Source organism: Grammomys surdaster, unplaced genomic scaffold (assembly GCF_004785775.1).
Source record: "Grammomys surdaster isolate TR1022 unplaced genomic scaffold, NIH_TR_1.0 354, whole genome shotgun sequence".
NCBI lineage: Eukaryota > Metazoa > Chordata > Mammalia > Rodentia > Muridae > Grammomys > Grammomys surdaster.
The window spans coordinates 234,381-262,373 of NW_021604773.1; the positions used below are offsets into that span (position 1 = coordinate 234,381).

At 46.4% G+C, this 27,993-nt stretch overlaps 1 protein-coding gene across 2 annotated transcripts; it reads left to right on the forward strand.

The window, feature by feature from the left end:
- The first annotated feature begins 2,254 nt into the window (after positions 1-2,254).
- On the forward strand, positions 2,255-27,087 carry Znf541 (zinc finger protein 541). 2 transcript variants are annotated; one of them, XM_028779522.1, is made up of 14 exons: positions 2,255-2,651; positions 5,851-6,091; positions 7,684-9,535; positions 11,463-11,521; positions 11,836-11,995; positions 13,595-13,913; positions 20,386-20,449; positions 20,952-21,094; positions 21,401-21,504; positions 23,066-23,141; positions 23,617-23,705; positions 25,881-26,021; positions 26,159-26,340; positions 26,431-27,087. In XM_028779522.1, the coding sequence occupies exons 1-14, from the start codon at positions 2,345-2,347 to the stop codon at positions 26,597-26,599; spliced, it is 3,906 nt and encodes a 1,301-aa protein (XP_028635355.1). In that variant the 5' UTR covers positions 2,255-2,344; the 3' UTR covers positions 26,600-27,087. The 2 variants fall into 2 exon arrangements, with proteins under 2 accessions (XP_028635355.1, XP_028635354.1); XM_028779521.1 differs by lacking the exon at positions 25,881-26,021 and adding an exon at positions 25,690-25,839 and having other exon boundaries at positions 2,345-2,651.
- Positions 27,088-27,993: the final 906 nt, after the last annotated feature.

The following is a 27,993-nucleotide window of genomic DNA, read 5'->3' on the forward strand; positions in this document are numbered from 1 at the left end:
GTGCTCTTAACCTCTGAGCCATCTCTCCAGCCTCCCTTTAAAAAAAAAAGATTTATTTATTTTGTATTTATATGAGTACACATTGCAGCTATTTTCAGACACACACTAGAAGAGTGCTGATGGTTGTGAGCCCCCATGTGGTTGCTGGGAATTGAAGTCAGGACCTCTGGCAGAGCAGTCAGTGATGTTAACCACTGAGCCAGCCATCTCTCCAGCCCGAGAGATTCTTGATAACAGGTTTGACATCTATGACTAGAACTGTCATGAGCACGCAAGTGTGGTCATGTACTTTGAGCTACACAGGTTGGCTCCTGGGAGAGCGATTGCTGGATGATGTGATATGAGTGTGCCTAGCACTGTGAGAGGCCTAAGGTGGAAGCTTCTCAGAGTTCTTATCCTGCAGTGCACCAACACCCCAGATTTCTCTTTGGCTTAGCAAGTCAGTTCCTTGCCCCAGGCTGTAGTGGCTGCCTTCTTGCAGCTTCTCTTGCAGCTCATCTCCACCCTGAGGAGTTCCCAAATTAGGTCAAATAAGGTCAAGATCTTTGCCATGGACTTTCAGGGAACCAGGACAGGTCAGATGGGAGGCTTTCGTTCTTTAAGAACAAATTCTACTCTGTTCTTCCAGCACCAGAAACCCATACCAGACACATAGCTAACTCTTCAAGACCACTGCTGAGCCAGGGAGTGGGATGGGCTAGGGTAAGTTGGAGCTGTGCTCCATCTGCAGGTCATTTCTTCCTGTAAAGGCCTGCTGGGCCTCTGAACCTTTCACCATTACTAAGAGTTTTGATAAAGATTTTTGTTTTGTTTTGTTTTGTTTTGTTTTGTTTTGTTAGTTTCTCAAGACAGGGTTTCACTGTGTAGTCCTGACTGTCCTGGAATTCATTTTTAGACCAGGCTGGCCTTAACTCACATAGATCTGCTTCTGCCTCCCAAGTGCTGTGATTAAAGGCGTGTTCCATCACCACATGATGCAGTTTTTTTTTTGTTTTGTTTTGTGTTTGTGTTTCTGTGGTAAGATAGGTGGGAATTATTTTAATTCAATTTGAATTTAGTATTTTTCTTTCCCTTTCTTCCCCTTTCATTTCGATAACTCTCCTCTTCTTACCTTCCTTCCCCTCCCCATCCTTCTCCTCTCTCCATCCTTATCTTCCATCCTCCCTACTCTCTTTTCTTCTCCTACTTGTGTTTCCTAGGCCAGTCTTGAACTTCTGGATTCAATGGCTTTTCGCACTCAGCTTCTGGCATGCTAGGTGCATAGGTGGGCACTGATGCATATCCCCTAATCTTTTTTATTTGTTATAGGATCATTCATATATTCTTCTAAGTGAGTTTTGATAATTTGTCTATTTCTAGAAATTTGCTCGTTGATTTTTGTTGTATCTGAGTTCAATGACTAACATAATTGGGTGTGTATTTTGGCTTATCTACTGTGTGAGTGCACTGTCTAAACACAGTTCTTCATAGTACTTCTTTGTAATCTTTTTTATTTAGAAGGTGGTTAGTAATACTTCTCTTTTATTCCTTTTTGGGGGGATCAGGGTGGGAGGATTATTGAGACAGCATCTCATGAAACACAGGCTGGCCTCAAACTATCTATGTAGTCAAGGACATCTTGCCTCCATATTCCAAGTGTGATGCTGGGTAGAGCCTAGAACTTTGAATATGCTAGGTAAGCATTCTACTAACTGAGCTACACCTCCAACCTGACTTCAACATTTACTCTATATTAAATCCCATTGTACTTACTTTTTTGGGGGGCATGGTGGTATGAGACTTTGGCAGTCCAGGCTGTTTTACAGACACAGTGAGCCTCCATTTGGGCAGTGGTATTTCATGTGTCTCCTGGCCACATGGGACAAGTGGAAAAGCATCCCCAGGCTTAAACTTGGACCTGAATGCCCTAATGGACTGAATTGTGCCTGCACAAACTCTGGCTTTGAGTTTTCTTGTTGCTGGCCTGGGGGTTTTCCTTGCTTATCTTTTCTGCCTGGACACACATTAAAGTCTATCTGATCTTTCTAGTGTTTGTAGCTGGAGGCAGAGGACTCTGCAGTCCACCATGTGTTATTCTTCTGTCTAGTTGACAGATGAAGAACTAGGGCTCATGGAACTTGCCCTAGGTCATGCAGCAAGGTTAAATGGCTAAGAGCAGATCCATTTAGGCAACTCCATTTTCAAGTCCACATTCTGCCTACTACACCTACCACCTCTTAATTCTAATACCTCCTTGTTTATTTTCAGAAGCTAGCTGCCAGCAAGGGCTCTCCCCTTCCTGAATCTGGACACGGTTTTGCTTGTCTGGAGACGGGCTCTAGCCAGGACCTGTCAGTGGAAAGTCATGGAGCCATACAGTCTTGGGGAAGAGGGAGCACTTCCGTCAGAAGGGCATCTCCCACCCTTCTCTGAGAGTCAAGGGCTCAACTGCAGTGACACACTCAACCGGGACCTGGGCCCCAGCACACGGGACCTGCTCTATGCTGGCTTAAGCGGTTTGGACCTTGACCCCAGTCTCTCCACATCAGATATGCCCAGTGAAGTGCTGGAGGACAATCTGGACAGCCTGTCCCTATATTCAGGGAAGGACAGTGACTCTGTGAAGCTGCTGGAAGAGTATGCAGACTCGGAATCACAGACCTCCTTACAAGGTGAGGCTGCTCATGGCTGAGCACCTACAGTTCCTGCAGGTAGCCAGAAACGGAATCTTCTGGGATTGGCTAGGAAGGTCTCCTTAGCTGGTCATGGTCATGCCTGCTCATAATCTCAGCATGTAGAAGGCAAACACAGGAGGAACACTACAAATTGAGGCCAGCTAGAGCTACATATTAAGACCCTGTCTCCCAAAACAAACATGCTAAACTAAAGGGAAGGAAGGAAAAGAAAAACTAAACAAAGATCTCTTCTTTTCAGGAGGCTTTTGGCCTACTTTGGAATTGTTCCCAACTTGTGGGTTCTGGGGGTTAAATACAGGTCCTCAGGCTTCCATAGCATGTGCTTTTATCACTGAGCTCACAGACTAAGATCCTGATCTTTTATCTGTGTGAAGGTAGACCATCAGGCCTGTAGGGGACTTCTTTATCACTGCCATATCTCAAGGGCATTCTTCCAGAATAAGTGGGGATCCTGTCCATTCTATTCTGTACTCGTCTAGCTTTTCCAGGCCTCATATACTCACCAGTAAAATAAGGGGACCCCAATCCTCTCATGCCCCTTGCTCCAGAACAACATTGGTGAGTAGTGAAAAAAGAGAAGACTGCTAAAGCCTCCCATAGACCATAATGCACCAGACAGATATTAGGTGCTTGATTAGTTCCTGCTTTGTCTTTTTAAAAGAGAGAGGTCTTGCCATCTTTCCAGAACACTGAGGCTCCAGCAGACCCTTTGCCTCAGTCTGTCCAGGAACCAGGACTATAGATTGTGCCATGCCCAGCTAGTTGTTTTTTTACAACCAATACTGTCAGTAATACTTCATCTTAAATAGGGCCTTGATTCAGTTCCAAAGTTTTCTCTTCAACCATGGAAGAACAAGAGAGAATTGGTGAAATAATTGAGCAGCTTGGGTAAGTCACATTTTGGTTTGCTGTTGGCCTCCTGTGGAAGAGAATTCTTTTGTTTATTTTTGGTTTGGTTTGGTTCTGACCCTCTTTATTGGTTCCTAGCAAGTTGCTTCAGTGGGTTGACTGGGGTAGAGCTCCAGGGAGTTTATAATCCCACTGTTCGTAGGGAAGTCCACATCTAAATGCCTTGAAACTCAGTAATCTGTTGGGATTGTGTCTGAGGAAGTACTCCAAGAACTTGCTACTATGAAAGAGTTCTGCAGGCCCCACTCCAAAGATTACCAAGCAGTCACAGGCCTGTGTTAGTGTTGGAATGATGGCACAGCAGCAAGTCTTAGGAACTTAGAAGAGTTCACATGGGAAGACTGACTGTGGCACTAGCCAAACTCAGGGCTGTGGTATGGCACTCACCTTGGGCCATGGTGATACTGAAATATGCTTGTGGTGATGTGTGCATTTTCCTGGACACAGGAACCTTAATTGTCATCAGTTATTCTTAGGATTCTGCTTAGTTTAGCCTTTCTGTATATTCAACTGTTAAATTGCCCCTGGACCAAGCATTAAATTTCAACTCTATGCTTTTAAAACTTAAATTAAGGCCCATATAAGTAAATATGCATATGTCATTTCTTTTTTCTTTCTTTCTTTTTTTTCTTTTTTCTTTTCTTTTCTTTTCTTTTTTTTTTTTTTTTTTTGAGATGGGAGTTTTACTATAGTAGTGATGAAGCTAAGCTGGTCCTGAATGCCTGGACTCAAGTGATTTTCCTGCCTCAGCCTCCCAAATACTTAGGATAAGGCATGTACTATATCCCCAATTTTTATTTACTTTTATCTGTTTATTTGAGATACTTACTGTGTTGTCCAGGCAGTCCTGAGACTCTGAGTAATTCTCCTGTCTCAGTTTCCCAAGTGCTGATGGCCACTAGTATGAGCCACCACTCCTGACTATATTAATTATTTTAATTAGAAAAGTAAAATGTGCTGGGAGATGTTGGTGCACACCTTTGGTCTCAGCGCTCAGGAGGCAGATGCAGGTGGATCTATGAATTCATACTCAGCCTGGTATAATTCCAGGAGTCAATCCCAGGATAGCTAGGGCTACACAGAGAAACCCTGTCTCTGTGGAAAAAAGGAAAACGTATTTATTATAGAAAATATAGTACAAAGCAAAAAAAAACACCTCTAAGCTATGTAGTACACACATACTTTTTTTGTTTTGTTTTGTTTTGTGGGGACTGCCCACTGTGTGTCCCAGACTGGCTTGAACTGAGCAGTTCTCCTGCCTTAGCTGGAACTACAGGTCTGAACCAATTGGTCTACCTCATAAATCTTTAGTCATGGGTGAAGTTGCTCAGATATATGTTGTTGTTGTTTTTACAGTTAGTACACGTTAAAGGCTCTGAGTTCCAATATCCAACAGTGCACTCACACACATAATTGATAGGATTGTGCTTGCTGTTAAAAGCTTGGTGTGTTAGGATTCTTATGTGAGAGTGGACTGATTGCTATTGGCATAGATGTTCTAATGTGTTGTTATACCACAGTCTTGTTGGATTGTTGAAGAGTTTCTAAGAACAGCTTTAAAAATATTTTATTTTTGTGTATGTGTGAATGCCTGTGGGTGTGTATTCTACATCTATGTAGGTGTCTGTGGAGGACAGAGCAGGCATTGGATCCCCTGGAGCTGGATTAATGGGCAGTTGTGAACTGTCTGACATGGGTGTTGGGAACTGGACTCTGGTTCTTTGCAAGAGCAGCCAGTGCTCTGTCTCTCCAACTCCTGGAGAGAACAGCTTTTTACATACTGAATTTCCTTTTGGATTGGTTCACAACATTCTGCTCACAATTTTTCAGCTTCATGACACTGTTTTCTAGAAAACCCAGGTGACCGTCTAGGCAGCAGCAGGTAGACATTTTTATAAAAAGGTGAAAACCCAAGGGCAGAGCAAGATGGCAAGTGCATTTGATTTAGGTGATGCAGCTCCAGTTAGACATTGTGTGGGTAGGTTGGCTTCCACCCCTGCTTGTCTTATCATACTGCTGCCCTAGAAGCTCATCCTGATGCCATCTCCATACCTCCACATCTTAGACCAAGACCCGGTGCAGTCCTATAGATAAGGCCTGCTCTAGACCTCAGTTCCCTTCTAGCTAAGCCTTGTCTTCTGGCTGTGCAGAGCCCCTGAGGTGGAAGAGTCTCAGACAACTTGGACTGGTTCTGCTGAGGGTCTATATTGCTTTAGCACTCCCCTATTCTATCTCGACATAACCTGTGCTTTCTCCCTTTGTTTAGACCTGGGGCTGGGCGCACTCAAGGTGCCTAAAGAGGCTGATGAAGGAGGCAGGGCCACTGGGAGTACAAGGAAAGGCAAGCGGCAGCACAGTTCCCCTCAGAATCCACTCCTGGACTGCAGCCTGTGTGGGAAAGTGTTCAGCAGCGCCAGTTCCCTGAGCAAGCATTACCTGACGCACAGCCAGGAGAGGAAACACGTGTGCAAAGTCTGCAGCAAGGCCTTCAAGCGTCAGGACCACCTGTACGTCAAGAATCTTGCCAGGAGATGGGCAGGGGGCATGCACCTGTCCTTCTCCTACCCTCTCATCCACCCATCTGGTCCTCTGTTGAGTTCCCACTTCTGTGCTCCTCAGATGTGTGTCCCCTGTCCTCTGGTGTGAACTCTGTTCTCTTCACACTGCTACTGTCTGTCTCTTTACTGAGCCTCCAAATTTACACCAGTGAGGAAATCCCAGCCTCTATTTGCAGACATGACCCTTGTGGTTTATAAAAGTGATGACTTACCAGGCATGATGGCACACTGGGGAGGTAGAGGCAGGAGGAGCAAGAGTCTAAGACCAGCCTCAACTGCATACATTACAAGTTTGAAGCCCACCTGGATTACATAAGAAAAAAAAACAGTATGAATGAAGTTGGCTAACTTGGTAAAGAGATGCCCTAAGTCCCTAGGGGATGTCTAAGGATAACAGGTCTACAACACCCCTCCTCCTGCAAAGAAGCTGTATAAAAATTTAGAACAAAGTTCCCTTGTTATTAATGTCTCTGTTGCTGTGAGGCTCAAGAGTGGGAGAGGACAATGCCTAGCTAGAGGGTTGGGTGGGAGGAGAGGTTTTGATAAGTCTACCTCTCTCTTCACCCTCTGGCCCAGCCTCATCTTAGGCAAAGGACTAGTGCAAAATAGCTCTTTTGAGTCCTTCCCTCATAAGAGCATGGACATTCTCTATAGAAAGACAGTAGTTGCCAGGCAGTGGTGGTGCACGCCTTTAATCCCAGCACTTGGGAGGCAGAGGCAGACGGATTTCTGAGTTCGAGGCCAGACTGATCTACAGAGTGAGTTCCAGGACAGCCAGAACTACACGGAGAAACCCTGTCTCGAAAAACTTTAAAAAAAAAAAAAAAAGAAAGAAAGAAAGAAAAAACAAAAGAAAAAAAAAGAAAGACAGTAGTCATTAAAACCTCCCAGCCATATGCACTGGGATTGTCCAAAGTGCAGCTGTTAGGACCCCAAGGGTAAGGGCTCATTGTTCACTCTGTTATTGTCCACATAAGCAGGAGTAGGCACAGCATATATTTACATGCACTTACACTTCTGCAGGTTATTGACACACTGTCTTTTGGCTCAAGGAAGGTTTTATTAACTCTCTGTTAGTTAGTTTGTTGGCTGAAGGGGGGGAGCTGTTCCAAGAATCTGCCACCATAGACAGTACTGTGGTAGTCCCAGATTGGCATCTCCTCAAATGTACAATACAGAGCTCTGCTTCTCAGGGATGCTGGTGGAGCTATATGACAGCAGAAGTTAAAAATGACCCCCCTACACCCAATGCTTTTGTGAACCACCAAAGTAAAGTGGTGTGTATTCATGTGCGTGCATGCATACTTTAATACATCCTTGTTGTGCCCAGGGTCCCAGAGCTTACCTCTAGAGAACTGTTGTCTCTTGTGAATACACTCTGGGAAGCCTGATCTGGCTTCCATGGGATTTCAGTGTTTGTTAGTGATGAGGGCAGAGAAGTGAGTCCCTCCCAGTTGGCTAGACAAAGTAGGAAGCCTAAGCACTTCCTACATTGCGGTGTGGGGCCTTCCTGGTGACCTCCCTTCCATGTCTCATTACAGGACTGGACACATGCTCACCCACCAGAAGACCAAGCCCTTTGTGTGCATTGAGCAGGGTTGCAGCAAGAGCTACTGTGACTACCGCTCGCTGCGCCGCCACTATGAAGTCCAGCATGGAGTATGCATCCTGAAGGAGGCTCCACCAGAAGAGGAGGCCTATGGAGACCCGACCCACAACCATGATGTTCCCAACCAGCCTCCACCCAGTGGCCTGAGGTCCCTGGGCCCCTCAGAAGCTAGGTCCCCTGGCTCTGTCTTGCCCAACAGAGACCTCCTTCGCTGTATTGTGAGCAGCATCGTCCACCAGAAGATTCCTTCTCCTGGCCCAGCAGTGGGGCCTTCTGATACCGAAGCAAGAAGCTCAGCTTGTGCCTGCCCCACCACACTGGGGTCATCATCATGTACACCGGCCAGCACCCCAGTGGCCCCAGGAACCCTAGGCTCTGAGATTTCTGAGGAAACTCATCCTCCACGGAAGGAAGCTGCCACTGAAGTGTTCACAGGTGTCCAGTCAAGAGCAACTGAGAACGGTGACCCAGATCCACCAGAGTCAGAGTTGGAGTCAGAGTCTCCAAGGCTTCAACGGCCATCCTCCCTAGAGGGCTGGCCAGAGGCCAGCTCTCTGCCTGCCTGCCTGCCTCTCTTTAGAGGTCACTCTGTCCCCTCAGGATCCCAGCCTTCCAGTCACAACTTCCAGTGGCTCCGGAACCTGCCTGGCTGTCCCAAGAACAAAGGAAGCAATGTGTTTATGGTCCACAAGACCCCTGCAGTGGCATCCCGGGAGGGCTCTGAGGGAGGCTCTGGGCCCAGCAGCACCCCTACCTCAGTGGAGCCTTCACCCAGCCTGGGCACCAGCCAGGAGGACCTGCTGCCATTTCCTCCTGCACTCCTAAAGGCCCCTGGTGAGGCCTCCAGTGAAGTCCGGCAGGGAGCTGGGGAAGATGAATCCTGGGCTCCCAAAAAGTGCAAACCAGACTGTGAGTCATTCCCATGGCAGAGCCCCACTGAACTTGGGCTCCAAGATGCACAGAACCCAGGTGGGCTCCCCTCAGATGCCACGCCCCTCTTCCGGCAGCTGTTCATGAAGTCACAGGAGTCTCTGGTAAGCCATGAGCAGATGCAGGTGCTCCAGATGATTGCTAAGTCCCAGCGGATCTTCTCCCATACCCAGGTGGCTACAGCCTCAGCCCAGAGACCAGGGCCTGAGGGCAAGCAGTCCACTCTGAAGCCATTACAGGGGCCATGGCCACCACAAACTCTGCCACCAGTACCCACTGTAGACTCTTTCCAGATAGGCCCAGGACACTCAGAGCCAGAGGGATCCCCAGTCCGCAGGAGGAAAACCATGCCTGCAGTGTCCAGAGAAACATCCCCTGGTGGGCCTAGGCGAGACACAAAAGGAGGCCCCAAAGTGGCCTCTGCACCACCCTCCCTCACAGGGCCAGCTCTGCACCCCTCCCGGAATCCAGACAGCTCTTCGTTGGCCAAAGGGACCTTGGACCTAGGGGACATTATCCCCAGTGCAGGCTCAAGGCAGTCCCAGTTAGGTGGAGATGAGCCAGCTGGAACCCAGCTGGTTGGGAAACAGGGGCAAGGAGAGAATGGCCTGGCTTCAGGGGTCATGAGAGGTGAGAAGGGCCCAGCCTGCCCCCGAGGTGGAGGCTACAGGCTCTTCTCAGGGCACCCCAGGGCCCAGAGGTTCTCAGGTTTCCGGAAGGAGAAAGTAAAGATGGATGTGTGCTGTGCAGCCTCTCCAAGCCAGGTGGCCATGGCCTCCTTCTCGTCGGCTGGGCCTGTTCCAGACCCACCCCGAGACATGAAGTCCAAGCTGACCATCTTCAACAGAATCCAGGTATTTGTAGCCCTCTGTTATGTCTGGGCTGTGGCAGGGCTATGTCTGTTTCCTTAGATGCTAGCATTGGTTAACTGTCCAGGTACTTCTCCAGTGCAGTAGGTCTTGAGATGTGACTTTATAAGAGGCGCTGACTGCTGCTGTTCACTAAACTATTTTCCCTGCTTTCCTTTGCCTCCTACTTCCATCTAGCTTTCCCTCCTTCAACTCTTGAGGGAGATCAAGGTGTGGGCCTCCTCCCTTAACTGTGTTAACTACGTTACCATCGCACCGTTAGCTATGTGCGATAGCTGGACATTCCCCACACATGGCAGAACCCAAGGCCTTTGTGCATCATGCAGTGACCATCTGCTCTGGGCACTTAGCCACTCCTCTTAGTGAAACCAGCATCATTCCCTCCATCTCACAGCTACCACTTTGTAAACATTTACATCTTCGTTAGCCAAATGATGTATAATGAACCCTTACAAAGTTGGTGCTTTGGCAGATACTGGTATAGTCACAAGTTTACACAGCTATTACTGTTGACCAGAACACTTTATCACTCCCAGAAGATACCCTGCACCCCTTAGTAATCACCCTGGTCTTTTGGTCTCTCTACCATTATCTTTCCAGCCCTGGGTACCCACAAATCCTCTGTCTCCATGGCTTAACTGCTCTGGACATTTCATGTCAGTAGAGTCAGATGTTGTGTGGTGGTTTGTGTCGGGCATTACCTGTTTGTATCACATGATTAAGGTCCATTCATATGCCAGCATCTGTAAGTGCTTCATTTTTTTTAGAAATTAAAAACAATTTTTATATTTATTTAGTGTCTGGGTGTGTAACTTTAACTGGCCTGGGACTTGCTATGTAGTCCAGGTTGGCCTTGAACTCACAGAGATCAGTTGAAATCAGCCTGTCTCTGCCTCCCCTGAGTGGTAAGATTAAAGACCTGTGCCATTTGGCACATTTTTTGTTGGGGGTAGGTGTTAGTATTATCATGAGCTTGCCACAGAGGTCATGTGGAACTCAGAGGACAGCTTGTGGGAGCTGGTTTTCTCCTTCCACCAGATTATCAGACAAGATTGCACCAGATTGGCAGCAAGTGCCTCTCCTCCCAACCCCCACCCCCCGCCATCTTACTACCTACTCTATTCCATTCCTTTTCCTGGCTGAGCAATAGCCAGTGGATAGACAGGCCAGATTTTATTTTGCCATTCATGAGTGAACTATTTCCACTATGGCTCATGTGTGTGACCTATTGGGAAGGCTGTGTACAGCTTTTTTGTGGGTGCATGTGTTCTTGTTTCTCTTGGCTAGACCAAGGGCTGGAACCACCAGATCCTACAGAGTCTCTTGCCCCATGTTTAAGGAGTAGCCAGACTACTTTCTAGAAAGCAGTAATTTCCCAGTGTCTCTGCTGTATACAGGTGCCCTGGTTTCTCCATCCTCTTTGCTGTCACAGTCACACTAAGCTATGCAGTGGTGTCTGCTGGTGCTGCCGCTCTCATGCCCCTGGCATTGCTGATGTTAGAATCCTCCCATGTGCTTATAGATCACTTGTGAACTGCTGTCTTTCTGACTTGCAAAGATATAGATAGAATAGATAGATAGATAGATAGATAGATAGATAGATAGATAGATAGATAGATAGATAGATGGATGGATGGATGGATGGATGGAAATAGAGATATTCTGTATGTACACCAAACATGTGACTTTCTCTTCCCTTGTGTGGGCTGCCTTTTCATCTTATGTGTGAATATTTGTGGGATTGAGGCTTTCAGTTTTAATGAGTCCACTGTGTCTGTTAGGTTTTCTGCTTTGCTTTGGTGTCAGTTCTGAGACACCATTGCGCAGAGCACCATCAAGCAGACTTCCCCAATGCTGTCTTCCTTATTCCCTTGTCTGGGCTCTGCTGGCTCAGATATCTTCTCATCTCCAGGGTGGAAACATCTACAGACTCCCCCATCCAGTGAAGGAAGAGAGCTTGGCAGGCGGATGGTAAGTTCAAAAGCTCTCATGCCCCACCAAGGCACTCCCCTGGAAAGTCCTCTGGCTTCTCTGTACTGTCTTGAGTGAGGGAGCCAGATGCCTCCAGACCTGCAGAAGATGTTTCAACCCTTGGAAAGTTGAAAATGGTCTTCCATTTTCATTGTTTAGTACAAGTTTTCAGTGGATTGGGGTTGCATGCAACAAACAAACAAAAACAACAACAAAAACCCAAACCAAACCAAAAGCAAAGACAGCAACAACAAAGCAGTAGTCAGGGATAGAGCCTCATTCTCCCATTCTCTCTCTGCCTTTTCTCTCTACAGCCATCAGCCAAATGGGGGTCCCACAGACTGGATGGAGTCAAAGAGCACTTTTGTGTGCAAGAATTGCAGCCAGATGTTTTACACCGAGAAAGGGCTGAGCAGCCACATGTGTTTCCATAGTGACCAGTGGCCATCACCTCGAGGGAAGCAGGAGCAACAGGTGAAGGGGAAAACAGTGGTTTCTGTAGTCTGGGGTTAGACAGGCTTTGGGGATGAATGAAGAGACAGTGTCATCCATGTCAGGTTAAAGGCAGCATCCTGGCAAGGATGATGGGGTGACATGAGGGCCAGGACCATCTGTGCAGGCCTGCAGCAGCCTCTCCGGCTCTTGAACCAGCCTTGTAGACTTTCTATGTCACCAGGAGTCACTTCTTCCTGGCTGCTCTGTGTCTTAGAGCTACTAATGCTCTATGCTCAGGTGTTTGGCAAAGTTTTGCACTGAGGCCTGCTGGGAACAGGGGTCCCCCAAGAGCCAAAATGTCCTTGGAAAGCATAGCTATAGCTGGAAGACTCAGCCAGGATGGGTGCTTCTTCATCTGCTGTTTCCCACTTGCTGTGGAAGTCCTAGGAAAACCCCAAACCAAAGCACACGTAAGTCCCTACTCTAGAAGCCTTGGTTTGTATCCACAGTCAGCACTGGCTGAGCCCATGACAGGCCTAATGATGTGAGTGCTGATGACAGCAATGATATTGACAGCCCAGGTCCTGACCCTAGTCAGCAATGACCCAAAATTTGCAGAGCTGGGATGCAGGAGAAGAAGGAACTAAGGAAGGCTGAGGGGCCAGGCAGGAAGGTATGTCAGAGCTAAGGCCTGGAAGAAAAGGAAGGCTGTCAGGGAGGAAGGAACAGTAGAAGATATGAGAGATCATTATGATTGCAGTGGTGGATCTCCCCGAGTCTCATCTCTGTACTACTGGACCCTGGCCTGAAGTTTCTGTGTCAGTGCAAGGCCAGTGTTGGCTCATAAAATACACAGAGAACATATCTGGAAGAACACATTTTTGTTGCCATAATACTCTTGTCTCTGGCTCTCATTCTTTTTTTCCTTTTTATACATATATATATATATATATATATATATATTTTTTTTTTTTTTTTTTGGTTTTTCGAGACAGGGTTTCTCTGTATAGCCCGGGCTGTCCTGGAACTCACTCTGTAGACCAGGCTGGCCTCGAACTCAGAAATCCGCCTGCCTCTGCCTCCCGAGTGCTGGGATTAAAGGCGTGCGCCACCACCGCCCGGCCCTTTTTATACATATTTTTATTGTTATCTGGGAGTTTTGTTTGCTTATTTATTTTGTGAGACAGGGTCTCTATTATAGTCCTGCCTTACCTGGAACTTGCTATATATAAGTCAGGCTAGCCTTGAACTCACAGAGATTTGCTTCTGCCTCCTATGTGCTGAGATCAAAGGCATACACCCTGTATCTGACCCTCACTCTTGGAATGCTTGTCACTGGAGCCATTGAACTGCCCCCATGTATCCCTATATGACTGTATGAGGAGGCTCTGAGCCTCAGGATGTCACCATATTGAGTATGTCAGTCAGCTCTGGCTCATGTGGGCTGGACTATGAACAGAAGGTCCTACTCAGCCTCCTGTGCTTAAACCCTGGGTATGGCCATGGCAGACATACATATCCTCCTTCCCTCTGTCCCCATGAAAAGCCCCATTTTCCCATCTGAAGACAAGCTGAAGACTGAGTTGATGCAACAGGTTGTCTCTGGTGACACCTGTGGTTCTGTTCTCTCTTTTTCAGGGACAAGAAAAAGATGGGGAAGAGAGAGACAGCAAGGAGAGCAGTCAGTACAGAAAACGGAAGAAACGGCCCCAGCCCAAGGCCCTATTTGCCCCTCCTGCACCCTCTGTCCTTGGGGAGCCAGGCCCAGGAGGATGCCACCAGAGCTGCCTGCGCTCTCCTGTGTTCCTGGTGGACCACCTCCTGAAGGGCTTGTTTCAGTGCTCTCCCTACACACCACCGCCTATGCTTAGCCCGATTCGTGAGGGCTCTGGGCTGTACTTCAATACCCTCTGCTCCACATCCAGGGCTGGGCCCCACCTCATCAGCCCTGTACTTGGTGAGTGAGGCCAGAAAGCTACTCTGTTCCAGGCTAAGGTGCTTCTCTTATGGCCAACAATCTCTCTGCCTTGCAGTATATGATCCAGCCATTATTTCCAGCCTTGTATGTGCCTATTCTGGGGGACTCATTGCTACTCAGAAACATACCAAGATGATTCTTCTAGATGTTTAGTTAGTTATTTAGTTATTTAGTTAGTTAGTTAGTTTTTTTGTTAACAGCCAGAGAGAACACATAGAGGCCATTCAGCCTAATACCTCTTCTGTTCATTTTTATAACCACTCTATGGAGACAGAGACACACACCATGGTTGCCTACCATGTAGCTCAGCCATTTAAAGCTTGTGCTTTGAGGCTGCCCTCTGGTCTCTGAGCTTCCCTGCACACTATCTATAGAGGGTTTTTGCCATTCCAGAACCCTGTACTCCACCAACGGCAACACCACCCTTCTTGCTTTCATTCTCGAAGTCCTATGTATCTCCTGGCCTCAGGGAGCCACTCATCTACTTCCTGTCACTATAGCCTTGCCTATGCTGGGTATTTCATATAAGTGACATCATACAGTGTGTAGCTTTTAATGTATCACCCATTTTACTTAATTTGATGCTTTCAGGGTTCACTAGGTGGTAGTGTGTGTTAGTGAGTAATAGTCTACCCAATGGCCAGACTACTCTTTTTAATCATCAGTTGATAAGTATGTGTATTGTTTTCCTTTTAGCTATTGTAAATAATACTGTAAGAACACTTGTGTCTAACTTCCTGTGCGGGTCTGTGTACCAGTTCCTTTTGTGTACATACCTAGAAAGAAATACTGGGTCACATGGAAATCTGTTTCACTATCTAAGAAACTGCCAAACTATGTGCTAGAGTGTTTGTCCCATTTTGGATTCCTGCCAACAATCAGGAGAGTCCTGATACCTCTGCCCCTTACCTGCACTTATAGACTGCGATTCTTTCTAGCCATCCTGTCAGATGAAAGGTGCCTATTGTTTTGTGTGGATTTGTGTTATCCTAATGGCTATTGGTGCCAAGAATCTTGCTGGGTGTTCATTGGCTGTTGGTGTGTCCTTCATTATAAATTAAGGAGATCTGTTTATTCTCCTAGTGTCATTTGTGCACTAGGTTTTACATGTGACCAGTTGACTGGCACAGAGTAATGAAGAGCCATTTTACTCTGTAGGCCAAGCAAGCCTTGAGTTCACACCCCTCCTGCCTCAGCCTCGTGAGTAGCTAGATGCACAGTACTATCTTTTTTTTGAGAGAGAGAGTTTTATAGTTTTGTTTGTTTGGTTTGGTTTGGTTTGGCTTGGCTTGGTTTTTCAAGACAGAATCTCTTTATCTAGCGTTGGCTGTCCTGGAACTCACTCTGTAGACCAGGCTGGCCTCGAACTCATAGAAATTCACCTGCCTCTGCCTCCCAAGGGTAGGAACTAAAGACATCTGCCACCACTGCCCAGCTATAATTTTGACTCTTAAATTTACATCTTTAATCAATTTCCAACTAGCTTTCGGATATTGTATGAGGTAAGGATCAAAGTTCATTTATTTTGCATGGATTCCATTCACTCCAGGATCATTTGCTGAAAATATCATTCCCATCAAGTTGGTTTTAGCAGATTGTTTTTATTAAAATCAGTTTACCAAGGCGTGAAGACCTGAGTTCAGTCCCCAGAGCCTATTTAAAAAAAAAAAAAGCCTAATGTAGTGGCATGCGCATGTGCTGTCCACACTAGGGAGGCTGGGGCTTTCCTGGCAGCCAGTCCAGCTTGTGTAGTGAGCTGTAGGCCAGAGAGTGATCTTGTCTCAGAAAACACGGTGAGGGAATAACATATGACATTTACCCGTGCCCCCCTCACACACTTGCATGCTTTTCTGCATAAATGTGCACTTGCACACACAAGCACACACCTCCATTAATCGTCAGTGCGTGTGTCTGCTCCTGAGACTAGTTCTTCTCTATGATCTGCATGCTTCTTCTTATGCTGGTACCATAGTGCTTTGACTACTGTAGGATTGTGTAAGCTTTCAAATAGGTGTATTTGAATTCTCTTATGTTGTTCTGTCTTCCAGGATTGTGTTAGCTGTCGTGGGTCCATTGGATTACTGTAGAATTTTGGAATCAATGGTGATTCTGATAGTTCCCTGTTTAATATGTAGATAAGTTGGAAAGTATTACTATCCTAAATAATTTAGACCTTCTATTTGTGATGGGCTGGACCATCTTCCCATTTATTTAGGACATGTTGCATTTTTGTCTCAATCATTTTTCCCAGTGTGTGTCTTACATATCTTTGCTTGTTGCTGTTTTTTGAGATAGGAACTCTATACAGCCCAGGCTGGCCTGGGACTCCCCATTCTCCTACCTGTGTCTCCCAAGTGGTGGAAAGGCAGGCACATGCCACCATTTGCTGTGCAATAGACATCTTTCCTTAGCAGAATCCATTCAGATCTGTGTTCATGTAGCAATGGTGAAGAGCAAAGACACTGCATTCTCCATCTCATGGGCCTCTGTCCCATCTGTTTCCTAGCAGATGTGTCAGCAGACTCCATTCTGAACTGTTGTCTTTTCAACTTTATGTATAATTTTATAGATTTGGTCATATGAAGTCAAAGCAATAGAAGAAATCAAGCACTGCTGAGTTTACTGTACCCTTCATTACCATTTTATGCTTTTCTGTAATTCTTATAGGGCCATTACCATTGGGTGCTATTCTTCTTTGTGTGTGTGCATGCAGGCTCTGTGTGTGTTCATGTATATACAGGTACACATGTGTGTTGTCGTAAGGTTTTACTGCTGTGAACAGACACCATGACCAAAGCAACTCTTAGAAGGATAGCATTTAATTGGGACTGGCTTACAGGTTCAATGGCTCAGTCCATTATCATCAAGTGAGAGCATGGCATGGCAGCATCCAGGCAGGCATGGTGCAGGAGATGCTGAGAATTCTACATCTTCATCTGAAGGCCTCCAGGAGAAGACTTACTTCCAGGCAGCTAGGATGAGGGTCTTAAAGCCCATGCCCACAGTGATATATTTCCTCCAGCAAGGCCACATCTCCAAAGAGTGTCACTTTCTGGGCCACGCATATTCAAACCACCACGTGTGTGGAGACTAGAAGATAAACCTGTCAATGCCTCTTTCTTTTGAGACAGGCTCTTTCACTGGTCTGGAGCTCATGGAACAAAGTGGGCTGGTGTCAAGTGAGCCTGGGGGTTCTGTTCTACCTCTCCAGCAGTGGGTCTGTAAATATGCACTCTGACACACAGGATTTTGTTTAGTTAGTTTTCCCTTGTTTTTCTATTGGCATTCTGGGGGTTTAGCTGAGGAGTTCCAAAATGACTGTGCCATCTCCAGAGAAGACAGCTTTGGTCCTTTGTACTGTCACTGTAACATATATTACATTTCTAGATGTTTCAGGCCCATGATATACATTGCTTTATGCAGCTGATATTTAAATTAATTAGGAAGAGAAAATAAATCACAATAAATTAGACTATCTTTTGTGATTTCCTGAACAATTACTACTGCCAGCACTTTGGAGGGTGGAGCCACACCACTGCCTCTTTACAACCACTTTTTAAAGATTAATGAAGGTAACAATAGCTTTAATGGCATACAATTCACATACTCTACAATTAATCCTTGTTTGTTTTGAGACAGGGTCTCACTGTGTAGTCCTGGCTAGCCTGGACCACACTATGTAGAGCAGGGAGGCCTTACACAGAGATTTGCCTGCCTCTGTCCCCTGAGTTATGAGATTAAAAGTGTGTACTACCATCCTAGCTTAATTTTTTAGAATTGTGTGTGTGTGTGTGTGTGTGTGTGTGTATGTGTATGTGTATCTATCTATCTATCTATCTATCTATCTATCTATCTATCTATCTATCTGTTTGTGGGTATTGTATGCACATGAGAGTGCAGGTACCTGTGTAGTTTAGTTTAGGGACATTAGATCTCCTGGAGCTGAAGTAATAGGTAGTTGTGAGCTACCTCATGTAGGTTCTGGGAACTGAACTTGAGTCTTCTGCAAAAGCAATGTGAGCCATCTCTCCAGCCCCACAACTTATTTTAAACTGCATAATGGTTCAGTGGTTCTTAGTAATGATACAGGACCATCTATCATCATCCCATAATGGCTTTTCAGACATTTTCACCCAAGAAAGGAACTCTGCTCTCTGCCACTATTCCTTTCCCATTCTCTTGCTCAGGTTTGGGCTGAGCTCATCCAACTTTTGTCTCTGTAGGCTTGACTGCTTGAAAGGTTTCAAACACATGGAGTCACAATATGTGGTTCCTTATGCTTGGCTTCTTTTACTCCCAGCCATGTTCAAATTCCATCTGTGCTGTGGGACGTCTTGGTATCTTCCTCCCAAGGGTGAAGATTATCCCCCTGTAATATTTCTCATAAGCCAAAATTGGTAGCAACAGATTTTCCCCAGTCTTCTTTAAATCTTGTGATCTTTTTCACTTTGCTTTTTAAGGTTAACTTTCTGGTATAAGACTTGACATTTACTTTCAGCATAGTGCTGTGCCCCTATCGTCTGACCACCAATCTATTAGAAGTCAACTATCTTACTGGAATTCTGCATAGGGTCAGGTGGGTTTAGTTTTGCTTTTTTTTCTCATTTTGCTTTTGAGATTTTAATCTTTGACTTTGCACTTTTGCCTCTGTGTTTGTCCAGTTTAGAATCACAGTGCTTATTGGATGTATATATTGTTTCTCACCAAGTCTGGGGCCTCTCCTATCATTCTCTCTTCAAATATCTTTCCATTCTCTTCTGTTCTCTGTCTGGGACATCCACTGCATGTGGTTTCAGCCTTCAGTGATGGCCATCCTTCTGCATTCTTTTCCCTTTGCAGATTCTTAACTCACTCTGTTCCAGGTTTGCTGATCATTTTCCTTCTACCAACTCAGACAAACCTGATGAGTTTAACTTGGGCCATTTTAACTTTTTAAATAATTTATTTAAAGATTTTATTTATTGTATGTATATGAGTACACTGATGTGTCAGACACACCAGAAGAGGGCATCGGATCCCATTACAGATGGTTGTGAGCCACCATGTGGTTGTTGGGAATTGAACTCAGAACCTCTGGAAGAACAGTCTGTGCTTTCAGCTGCTGAGCCATCTCCCCAGCCTGCCATTGTACTTTTTGTCACCAGATGTCCACCTCTTAAAGTTATTCCTTGATGAAAATTCATCGTGCTACCTTCCAAGAATTGTTAATTGTACACTTTTTAAATTTTGCTTTCTTTTTTTAAAAATTATATCTATTTGTGCACGTGGGCACACGTGGAGGTCAAAAAGCATCTTGGAGTCAGTTCTCTCCTTCCACTATGTGGGGACTAGGGATCAAACTCAGGTCATCAGGGTTGGCAGTAACCACCTTTACCCACTGGATCAGTTCACATGCCTTTCTGCAATTTCCTTAAGCCTGTGAGTTGTATGTTGTGGGGTAGCCCCATCTTTGAGTGAAGTCCTTGGGAGAAAGCATCAATTACCCAAGCCAGGAGCTTGTAGGGAAGAAAGTCAAACTTGCTTGCTCAGGACTCAGACTGTGATTCTTATCAAGAGAAAGTCATTTCTATTGTTTTTTAATTTTTAAAGCTTATATTTATTGATTGATTATATGTGCTTAATCATATGAGCATGGACACCATGTGTGGAGTTCAAAATGCATCTCATGAGTCAGTCAGATCTCTTCTTCCACTTAATGGGTCCTGGTAATTGAATCAAATGGTCTAGGGCAAGTGTCTTTTTTTTTTTTTTTTTGGTTTTTCAAGACAGGGTTTCTCTGTGTAGCCCGGGCTGTCCTGGAACTCACTCTGTAGACCAGGCTGGCCTTGAACTCAGAAATCCGCCTGCCTCTGCCTCCCAAGTGCTGGGATTAAAGGTGTGCGCCACTACCGCCCGGCGGGCAAGTGTCTTTATGCCCTGACAATCTCAGTAGCCTGTTAACTGTGTGGGATTTTTAAAATTAGTTTTTAACCATCTAGTATTTATTTATGTTTATCTGTCCATCTGTCTGTCTTGTGTGTGGTCACCCGTGAGATGACGGAGTGTATGTAGCAGTCAGTTCCCTGTTTTCACCACGTGGGCCCCAAGGATTAATCTAAGTTCTTCAGACTTAGTGGCATCTTCACCAGCTGAGCCATCTCACCAGCCTTAACAGTTGGTTGATTTTTTGAGACAGAGTTTTTCTATGTAGCCCTGGAAGTCTTGGACCTTACTGTGTAGACTAGTCTGGCCTTGAACTCACAGAGATCTGCCCATCTCTGGTGCTTTGTGTTTGTTTGTTTGTTTGTTTTATTTTAAATTACTCAGTTTCTTCATCTGCTTTTTTCAGAGGTCTTTCTTTCCTTCTGGACCTTACAGTTTGTTTGTCTACCATGTCCACAAAGGCAGGTAGAAGGCCGAGAGGATTTTGTTAGGTCAGTTCTGTTGAGGCCCTTCCCTGTGTGTTTTCTAGACCAAGTGGACGGCTCCTTTGGCATCTGTGTGGTGAAGGATGACACTAAAATCAGCATCGAACCGTGAGTTGGAACCCTTAGTGCCCAAGACCTTCTATCGAGGGTGCTTTCACCAGCATGGCCTTCCAGAGCCCCCTTTCCCAGGCCTGTCTTCCAAGGGAAGGACAGATCAGATGCAGATATTCCATACAGAAGCTGTGGGTTTCTCCAATAGTAGGTGAAAAGTTTTTGCTGTGTTACTTCTGTAACATAGATGAGCATGGGGTGGGACAGAGTCTCTGCTCTGGAGCTGGGTTTCTAGACAGAGATGATGACAGCGTAGTGCATGAGGCAAGGGCGTCTGTGGGTTGTGGCTGGACACAGGTGGTTAGTGTCAGCACATAGAGTGTTCTGAAATGCCCGTGTCTGTTGGGTGATGAACGTAATAAGCAGCCACCATGTCTGAGAAATGGCAGCGAACTGCCATGAGCAGGCTGTGGCTGTGAACAGAATGCATGGTACATCTCTGCTGTTTCCTGGCTTAGGCAGCTTTGCATCTCAATGTTTGTGTGTGGCCTTGTTTCAGACATATCAACGTAGGAAGCAGATTTCAGGCAGAGATCCCAGAACTCCAGGAGAAGCCGCTGGCCAGAGTGGATGAGAATGTAGCTTCTCTGGTCTGGAAGCCATGGGGAGATGTGATGACCAACCCAGAGACCCAGGACAGAGGTGGCTGAGGCTTTGAGTCAGATCCCAAGGCTCCTTCGTTCCCATCCAACTCCAGGAAATGTACCCTTGGCCCAACATGTCTCCCTCCTTGTGCTGCCCTCTCCTACCTCTCACTTGCCAGTGCAGGTGCCAGGCCAGGGTTCCTATGGTTCCTCTTTGTTTCCCCTACTCACCCTGCCCACACCTTGGGAATGTAAGGAAAGGGGAATTGACCAGAAGCCCCTGTGCCATGGGGAAGGCTACCTCCCTCACATGCCTGACTTCATTTCTTCTTCCTAATGCTCTTCGGCTTTGCTGGGACCTTAGTTATGGAGCTGTGCAATGTAGCATGTTCCAGCGTGATGCCAGGAGGGGGCACCAACCTGGAGCTTGCCCTGCACTGCCTACATGATGCCCAGGGCAGTGTTCAGGTGAGACCTGGGGCACCCTGCACACCTGAGGCTGGGCTTTCTGCGACTTGGAGGGCCCAGCTGAGGGAAGGTGAAGGTCCAAGTCTACAGTGCTTTGAGGCTAGAATATCAGAGTGGGGAGTACAGGCTGGTCAGTTACAGGGTTTGTCTGTCAATTATTGATCCTCTAGGACTGCAGTTCTCAACATGTGGGTCATGACCCTTTTGAAGTCACCCAAAGGCCATTTAAAAATAAATATATTATGATTCATAACAACAGCAAAACTACAGTTACAAAATAACAATGAAAATAGTTTTATGGTTGGGGGTCACCACAACATGAGGAACTATATTAAAGGGTTGCAACACTAGGAAAGTTGAGAACCTGAGAACCACTACTCCAGGAGAAGGGGTTCTGGGGCAGTGGGGGAGGACCAGTGTTTGAGACCTGAGACTCATTCAATCCTAGACCATGCTTTCTGCCAAGCTGAGGGCAGTCTCTGGCATGTGTATACTGAGCACCCACTGGATCTCAATCATGTAGGGCTCTGTCCTTGTCTTAATACTTCATTGTCTTTATCTAGGTAGGCTTTAGACTTTCTGAGTAAAAATCTTGGGTAGATTTTTGTTTGTTTGTTTGTTTGTTTGTTTTGTTTTTTTTTGTTTTCAGATAAAGTATTTCTTTGAGTATCCCTAGCTGTCCTGGAACTTGCTCTGTATACCATTTTGGCTTTGAACTCAGAGATCCTCCTACCCCTATTTCCCAAATGCTAGGATTAAAGGCATACACCACCACCACTCAGTAGAAATCCTTATTTTCATTTTGTACCAGATCCTAAAACAGATCTTGTTCCCACTAGGATTAGAGTAGCCCATACCTCACAGGGCTTATAATTTAAGAAAGTCAAAAGCTTTAAAAGTATATTGCTGAGGGATGTGGTTGCTCACACCTGTGCTTCCAGCACTTGGAATAAGTTTAAGACCAGCCTGGGTTACAGTATGAGATTGTCTCAAAAAGTCAAAGGCCAGTGGTGTAGTTCATATGTGAGGCCCAGGCTCCATCCCCAGCTCTGCTAAAAGGAAACAGTAGCCCAGCATGGAGTGCAGAAGAGGGAAAAAAGTGGAGTGTTGGCTGAGACAGCACTCTTCTAGGCAGCAGCCTCTGGTGGGTAGGGGAATGTGCCTCACAAACCCACACACTGTGTTCTTCATGAAAAAAGTCATATTTTGAAAGCAAAGATGACATTCAAAGAGGTGCTTAGTGAGGTCATCATGGGCCAACAGGTTGTCCACCAGCATAAGGACCAAGCACCTGTGGGTCACCTTCAACATTGACTTTATAGACATCTGTTTTTCAATGAAAGAAAGAAGAATGGAGACAGGCACTTGGGAGGCAGAGACAGGCGGATTTCTGAGTTCGAGGCCAGCCTGGTCTACAGAGTGAGTTCCAGGACAGCCAGAACTAGACAGAGAAACCCTGTCTTGAAAAACCAAAAAAAAAAAAAGAAGAAGAAGAAAGAAGAATGGAGACAACCCCTAATTCCCAGGCCTTGTGAGTGGCCCATACCTCCTGTCCTTCCAGGTTGCCCTGGAGACTCTGTTACTCAGAGGACCCCAGAAGCCCCGGACTCACCCGCTGGCTGACTATCGCTACACAGGTGACTGGAGAAAGGGCTGCTTGATACTGGGACCTGACTGATCTCTGACACAGCTGATGGCAAATTTCACTTCTGCCTCTTCTTCTTGGCCTTCCTTCCAGGGCTTTTGTTTGTCTTCCTGAAGGGGCCTGTTCTTTCCAGGGGGACTCAGCAAGCACTGTCTTAAGTTCATTCACTAAACCCCACCAGTCCTGTTCTATCATTCTTCAACAAGATCAGTGTTCCTAACGATGGCAAGGGATATGGACTTAAACCTAGCACATCCAAGTCAGGCAGCTTGAGACCACCTGCTTTTGTTAGGCTACTAAGACCACAGCCACATCTGTTGCTCACATAACATGAGGACAATGAGTCCCCAGCTTTGTAGCATTAGGGAAGACTGTCTGAAATTAGTACATCATCAGTGTTCATAATGTCAGTCAGACTGTGGTCCCTTGAGAAAAACCTACCCTTCCCTGGCTGTACTCCCCGGCAGGTTCAGACATCTGGACCCCCATGGAGAAGAGGCTCTTCAAGAAAGCATTCTGTGCTCACAAGAAGGACTTTTACCTGATACACAAGACGGTAAGATGACAGAAGGCTGGGGCAGCAAACCCCACCTCGCACAACTGTCCCTACCTGCCTGCAGCACATTCAGTACCTTGTAAGCGGCTTATTACCTTAGAAGGCTACCCTGCTGCTGCCCTGCTTCTCCTAAGTAAGTGCTGCTCACTGCAGCTCAGCACTTGCTGCCTTTCTATGTCCTGATTTACTCCTGTGCATGTGCTGAAATGTACACGAACATAAAACCTAATACTCTCTTCTATTTTTGTTGTTTGTTTTTGGTGGGGTTCTTTTTGTTTGTTTGTTTGTTTTTTGAGATGGTCTCTCTATGTTGTTCTGGCTGTCCCACTATGTAGACCAGGTTAGCTTCAAACTCACAAAGATCCACCTGCCTCTGCTGGAATTAAAGGGGTGTGCTACTACCACCCAGTTCTCTTCTCTGTTTTTTTTTTTAAATGACATACATATAACTACACATAAGCAAGGTACATGGATGAATATTTTACATATGTATGAATCTGTAGGATTGTCACCACAGGCAAGACAGCAACTTCTCTGTGATGCCCAGAACTTCTTTCTTCTCTGGTAGCCTATCACACATGCCACTGTGCCTCCCTCCATGTCCCTGGCCAGCCCTGTAAGAAAGTTTGTACTTTCTGGAGTTTTGTATCGCTAGGGCAGTCAAACAGCTTGTGTTCCACACTTCATCTAGCTGCTTGTACTCAGTATACTTACTTTGAAGTTCATTTGTGTTGCATTTATTAATGGTTCATCCTTTCTGCTGCTAAATAATACTGTGCTGCATGGATGCACTAGAGCTGTATTTAATCATTTCTTAGTTGATAGGCATTTGAGGGTGTCCAGTCTGGGCAATTATAAAATACAGTGGCTATGAACAGCATGTACAAAGTCTGCTCTCAGAGCTTACTACCCTTCCCAGCACTGCTTCTTTCATCATTTTTGGCTGGAAGGTGAATTTGTTCCTGTTGCTCTATCTTTCTCAGAAGCAGAAGCCATCTTCCATTTCCTTTTAACTTGGGGCTGTTTCCTAAGCAGAGTATACATGCTGCTTGACTTCTAGTTTGTGACAGCACACAAGCAGTTCCAGGTTCATGTGGAGAAAGTGTATTCTGGAGTGAGGAGCTCACTTGGCCAGTTAATTTCCTAGGAAAGTGTCCCGGACAGCTGAACTTTCCTTCCATCCTACCTCCCATCCTCTCCCTCCTCTTCTTGGTGCTGGGAATGGAACCCACATCCTCTTTCATAGTAAGCAATCTCTCTACCACTAGGTCTCACCTCCAGCTCTCCATTTTTGTTCCCTCCACCATCATCCAGAGTTCTTTCTTTCTTGATGTAAGGTATCAATGTGTAGCCCAGACTGGCCTCAGACTCTCAGTCCTCCTGCCTCAACCTCCTGAGATCTAGGATTATAGTCCCATATCACTCACTACACCTGGCTCCAGAAGTCATTGGCTTGTTTAATTGATTGATTGGTGTGTTTTGTTTTGTTTTTCAAGACAGTTTCTCTGTATAGCCTTGGCTGTCCTGGAACTCACTTTGTAGATCAGACAGGCCTTGAATTCACAGAGATTCACTGCCCTCTGTCTCCCAATGTGTTGGGATTAAAGGCATCCACCAGAAGTCATGTTTGTTGAGACATGGTTGCTCTATATCCCTGACTGGTCTGGATTCACTATGTACCCAGCCTGTCCTATAACTCTCATGCGGCCTTTGCCTCCAGAGACAGGCGGTATGACATTCAGCGCAGGAGTCATACTTTTGCAAGAATAAGTGACTGGGCCTAAGTGCTATGTGCACTAATAACTATCCTTGGGGCCACTGTCCCTGGAGGACTTCCTAGGCTATGCTTAGTTGTGGTGGCTGAAAGCTCACCACAGAGGAAAGGCATTCTGTGTTAATCCTAATCTCACCAAGTATGGCTGTTGCCTGCTATAATGTCACAGTGAGCCTCCTTACTCGTGGGTCTTTGTGTGTCTTCCTACAGGGAAGAAGCATGCTGGACTTAGTGCTGATGGCTACTGTGTGGCTTCACTTTGGACCCTTCACCTCCTGGAAAGACCAAGATCCCTGCCTTTGCCCAGCCATGGGCAGAGATGTTGGGGAAGGGATTTCCAGGGTGGAGTTCACATGTAAGGTACTGCCCACAGCCTGCTTTTGTATCTTCCTTCCCACTAGATCCAGACTAAAAGTGTAGCACAGTGTGTTGAGTACTACTACATCTGGAAAAAGATGGTTAAGTTTGACTGTGGCCGAGCTCCTGGGCTGGAGAAGAGGGGCAGAAGAGAGCTGGATGAGGTAGAAAGGACTGAAGACAAGGTAGAAGATGCATGAGGACATGGTCTGGGTGCTTCTGTGGTCTAGTCAGAGGGTGGTGGAGGTTCTCAAGGGAAGGTTTCTGTGTAGAAGACATGGTCCCACACTAGTGTCTTAAGTCATCTTTACCCTCTCTGTAGGTGACTTGCAGCCCTCGAGAGAGACCTACCCACCGTCCAACTCCTGAGTTAAAGATAAAGACCAAGAGTTACAGGAGGGAGTCTATCCTTCACTCCAGCCCAAGTGCAGCCCCCAAGCGCACCCCTGAGCCTCCAGGGAGTGTGGAGAGCCAGGGCGTGTTCCCTTGCAGAGAGTGCGAGAGGTACCAGCCTTCCCTCTGGACCTTCAGTCTCTGGCCTGGCTTGCTTCCCTAACTCCTCCATCTCTGACCCACATCTTTATGACTCCTCAGGGTGTTCGACAAGATCAAGAGTCGGAATGCCCACATGAAGCGCCACCGCCTCCAGGAGCATGTGGAACCTGTTAGGGTGAAGTGGCCTGTGAAGCCCTACCCACTGAAGGAGGAAGAGGAGGAGGAAGAAGAAGAGCTGGGGGCCGACATGGGCCCCCTGCAGTGGTGACTTCTTGCTAGAAGCTCGTCTGCAAGGAGAGGGGATCCAGCTCTGAACCAGTGTCCTGGGCCCCTCAGAAGTGTTTGAGGCATTCTTATCCTCTCTGTCCTCTCACTTCTATCCTTGCTAGCATCTTTGGCTAGCATTTGGACATGAACAGGCAGAAGCTCTCAAGGTAGCTCTGGAGTCATGTGGATAATCAGAGGCTCCATTCTCTCCTGGTTAATAGTTGCTTATTTGCAGTCCCAGTCACTTGGAGCAGGGGACCCTGGGAGGCAGAAGATTTGGTCTAGGTGGCATTTAGATCTGAGCTGTAGGCATGGGGCTGACATTGGTTAGAGAGAATCAGTAAGGACACCTGAGATACAGTGAGCTGGGCCCTCCTTGGGGCAGGGCCTCCCTGCATTCCCACCATCCCTAGTCTTGCAATGACTGTATATTGTTAGGTGTATTTTGTACGTGTCTGCTTGTATCTTATTAAATTGGGTTCTTAAAGAGCTGTCTTCCAACTTCCAAGCCTGTGTGCTCTGCAGAAGCTTCAGGGCCATATCTGGGGCCAGGAGGTGAGCAGAGAGAGGGGAGAAGGTGGGCACAGTCAGCTGTGCTGTTTAGCAGCACACACCAGCTCTTCTCAGTCTGTAGATGGGCATATACACACACAGCAGTGAAAGCCCCTTCATCATAGAGCTTCATTTTAGGAGGGGTCTTGTAGCAGCTGTGAATGAGCACACAGGTGAAAAGGTAGTGACAGTAGGCACAATCTGACGATGATAATGGGAAGGATTGGTTAGACTGAAGCCAGAAAAGCATGTGTACATCTAGCTGCTCAACCTGAGATGAAGAAGGACCCTAACAGCAGGCAGAGTGGTGCCTTGGCTACAGCCCATGTAAAGTCAGGGACATCTATACCAACCCCAACCTGCAAGAGCCATGCCTCGCCTCTTGTGTCCCAGGGCCATCCCAGCACTACAGAGACGGTCTCAACATCTCAGCTAAAGCCTAAAGGTAGGGAGGGAATTGATTTTGGAGCTGTTGAGATAGCCTGTTTGAGGGAAATGAGGGGTACAGGACAGCCCAGTAACCAGAATGGCTCTCTTCCTTCCAACTTGAACACTTTTTCCCAATGTGTGTAGCTGGTAAATGAGGAAATGCTCTTTGCTTGTTAGGTGTTCCCAGTGACCTGAGAATTCCTATGCAGTGAGCATTCCACTACTTTACCCTGAATGACCCAACTTCATGATTGGAAATGCATGAGTCTGGCCTTACGGGTTGAGGGTATATAGTCATCTATTGCTGCATAGCTCATTGTTCCAAAAGGATGACATGTTGCAGCAAATGGAGGTGGAACTGTAACTGCTTACGGCCATCCAAACTCACCAACTCCAGGGACAGAGCACAGTCGT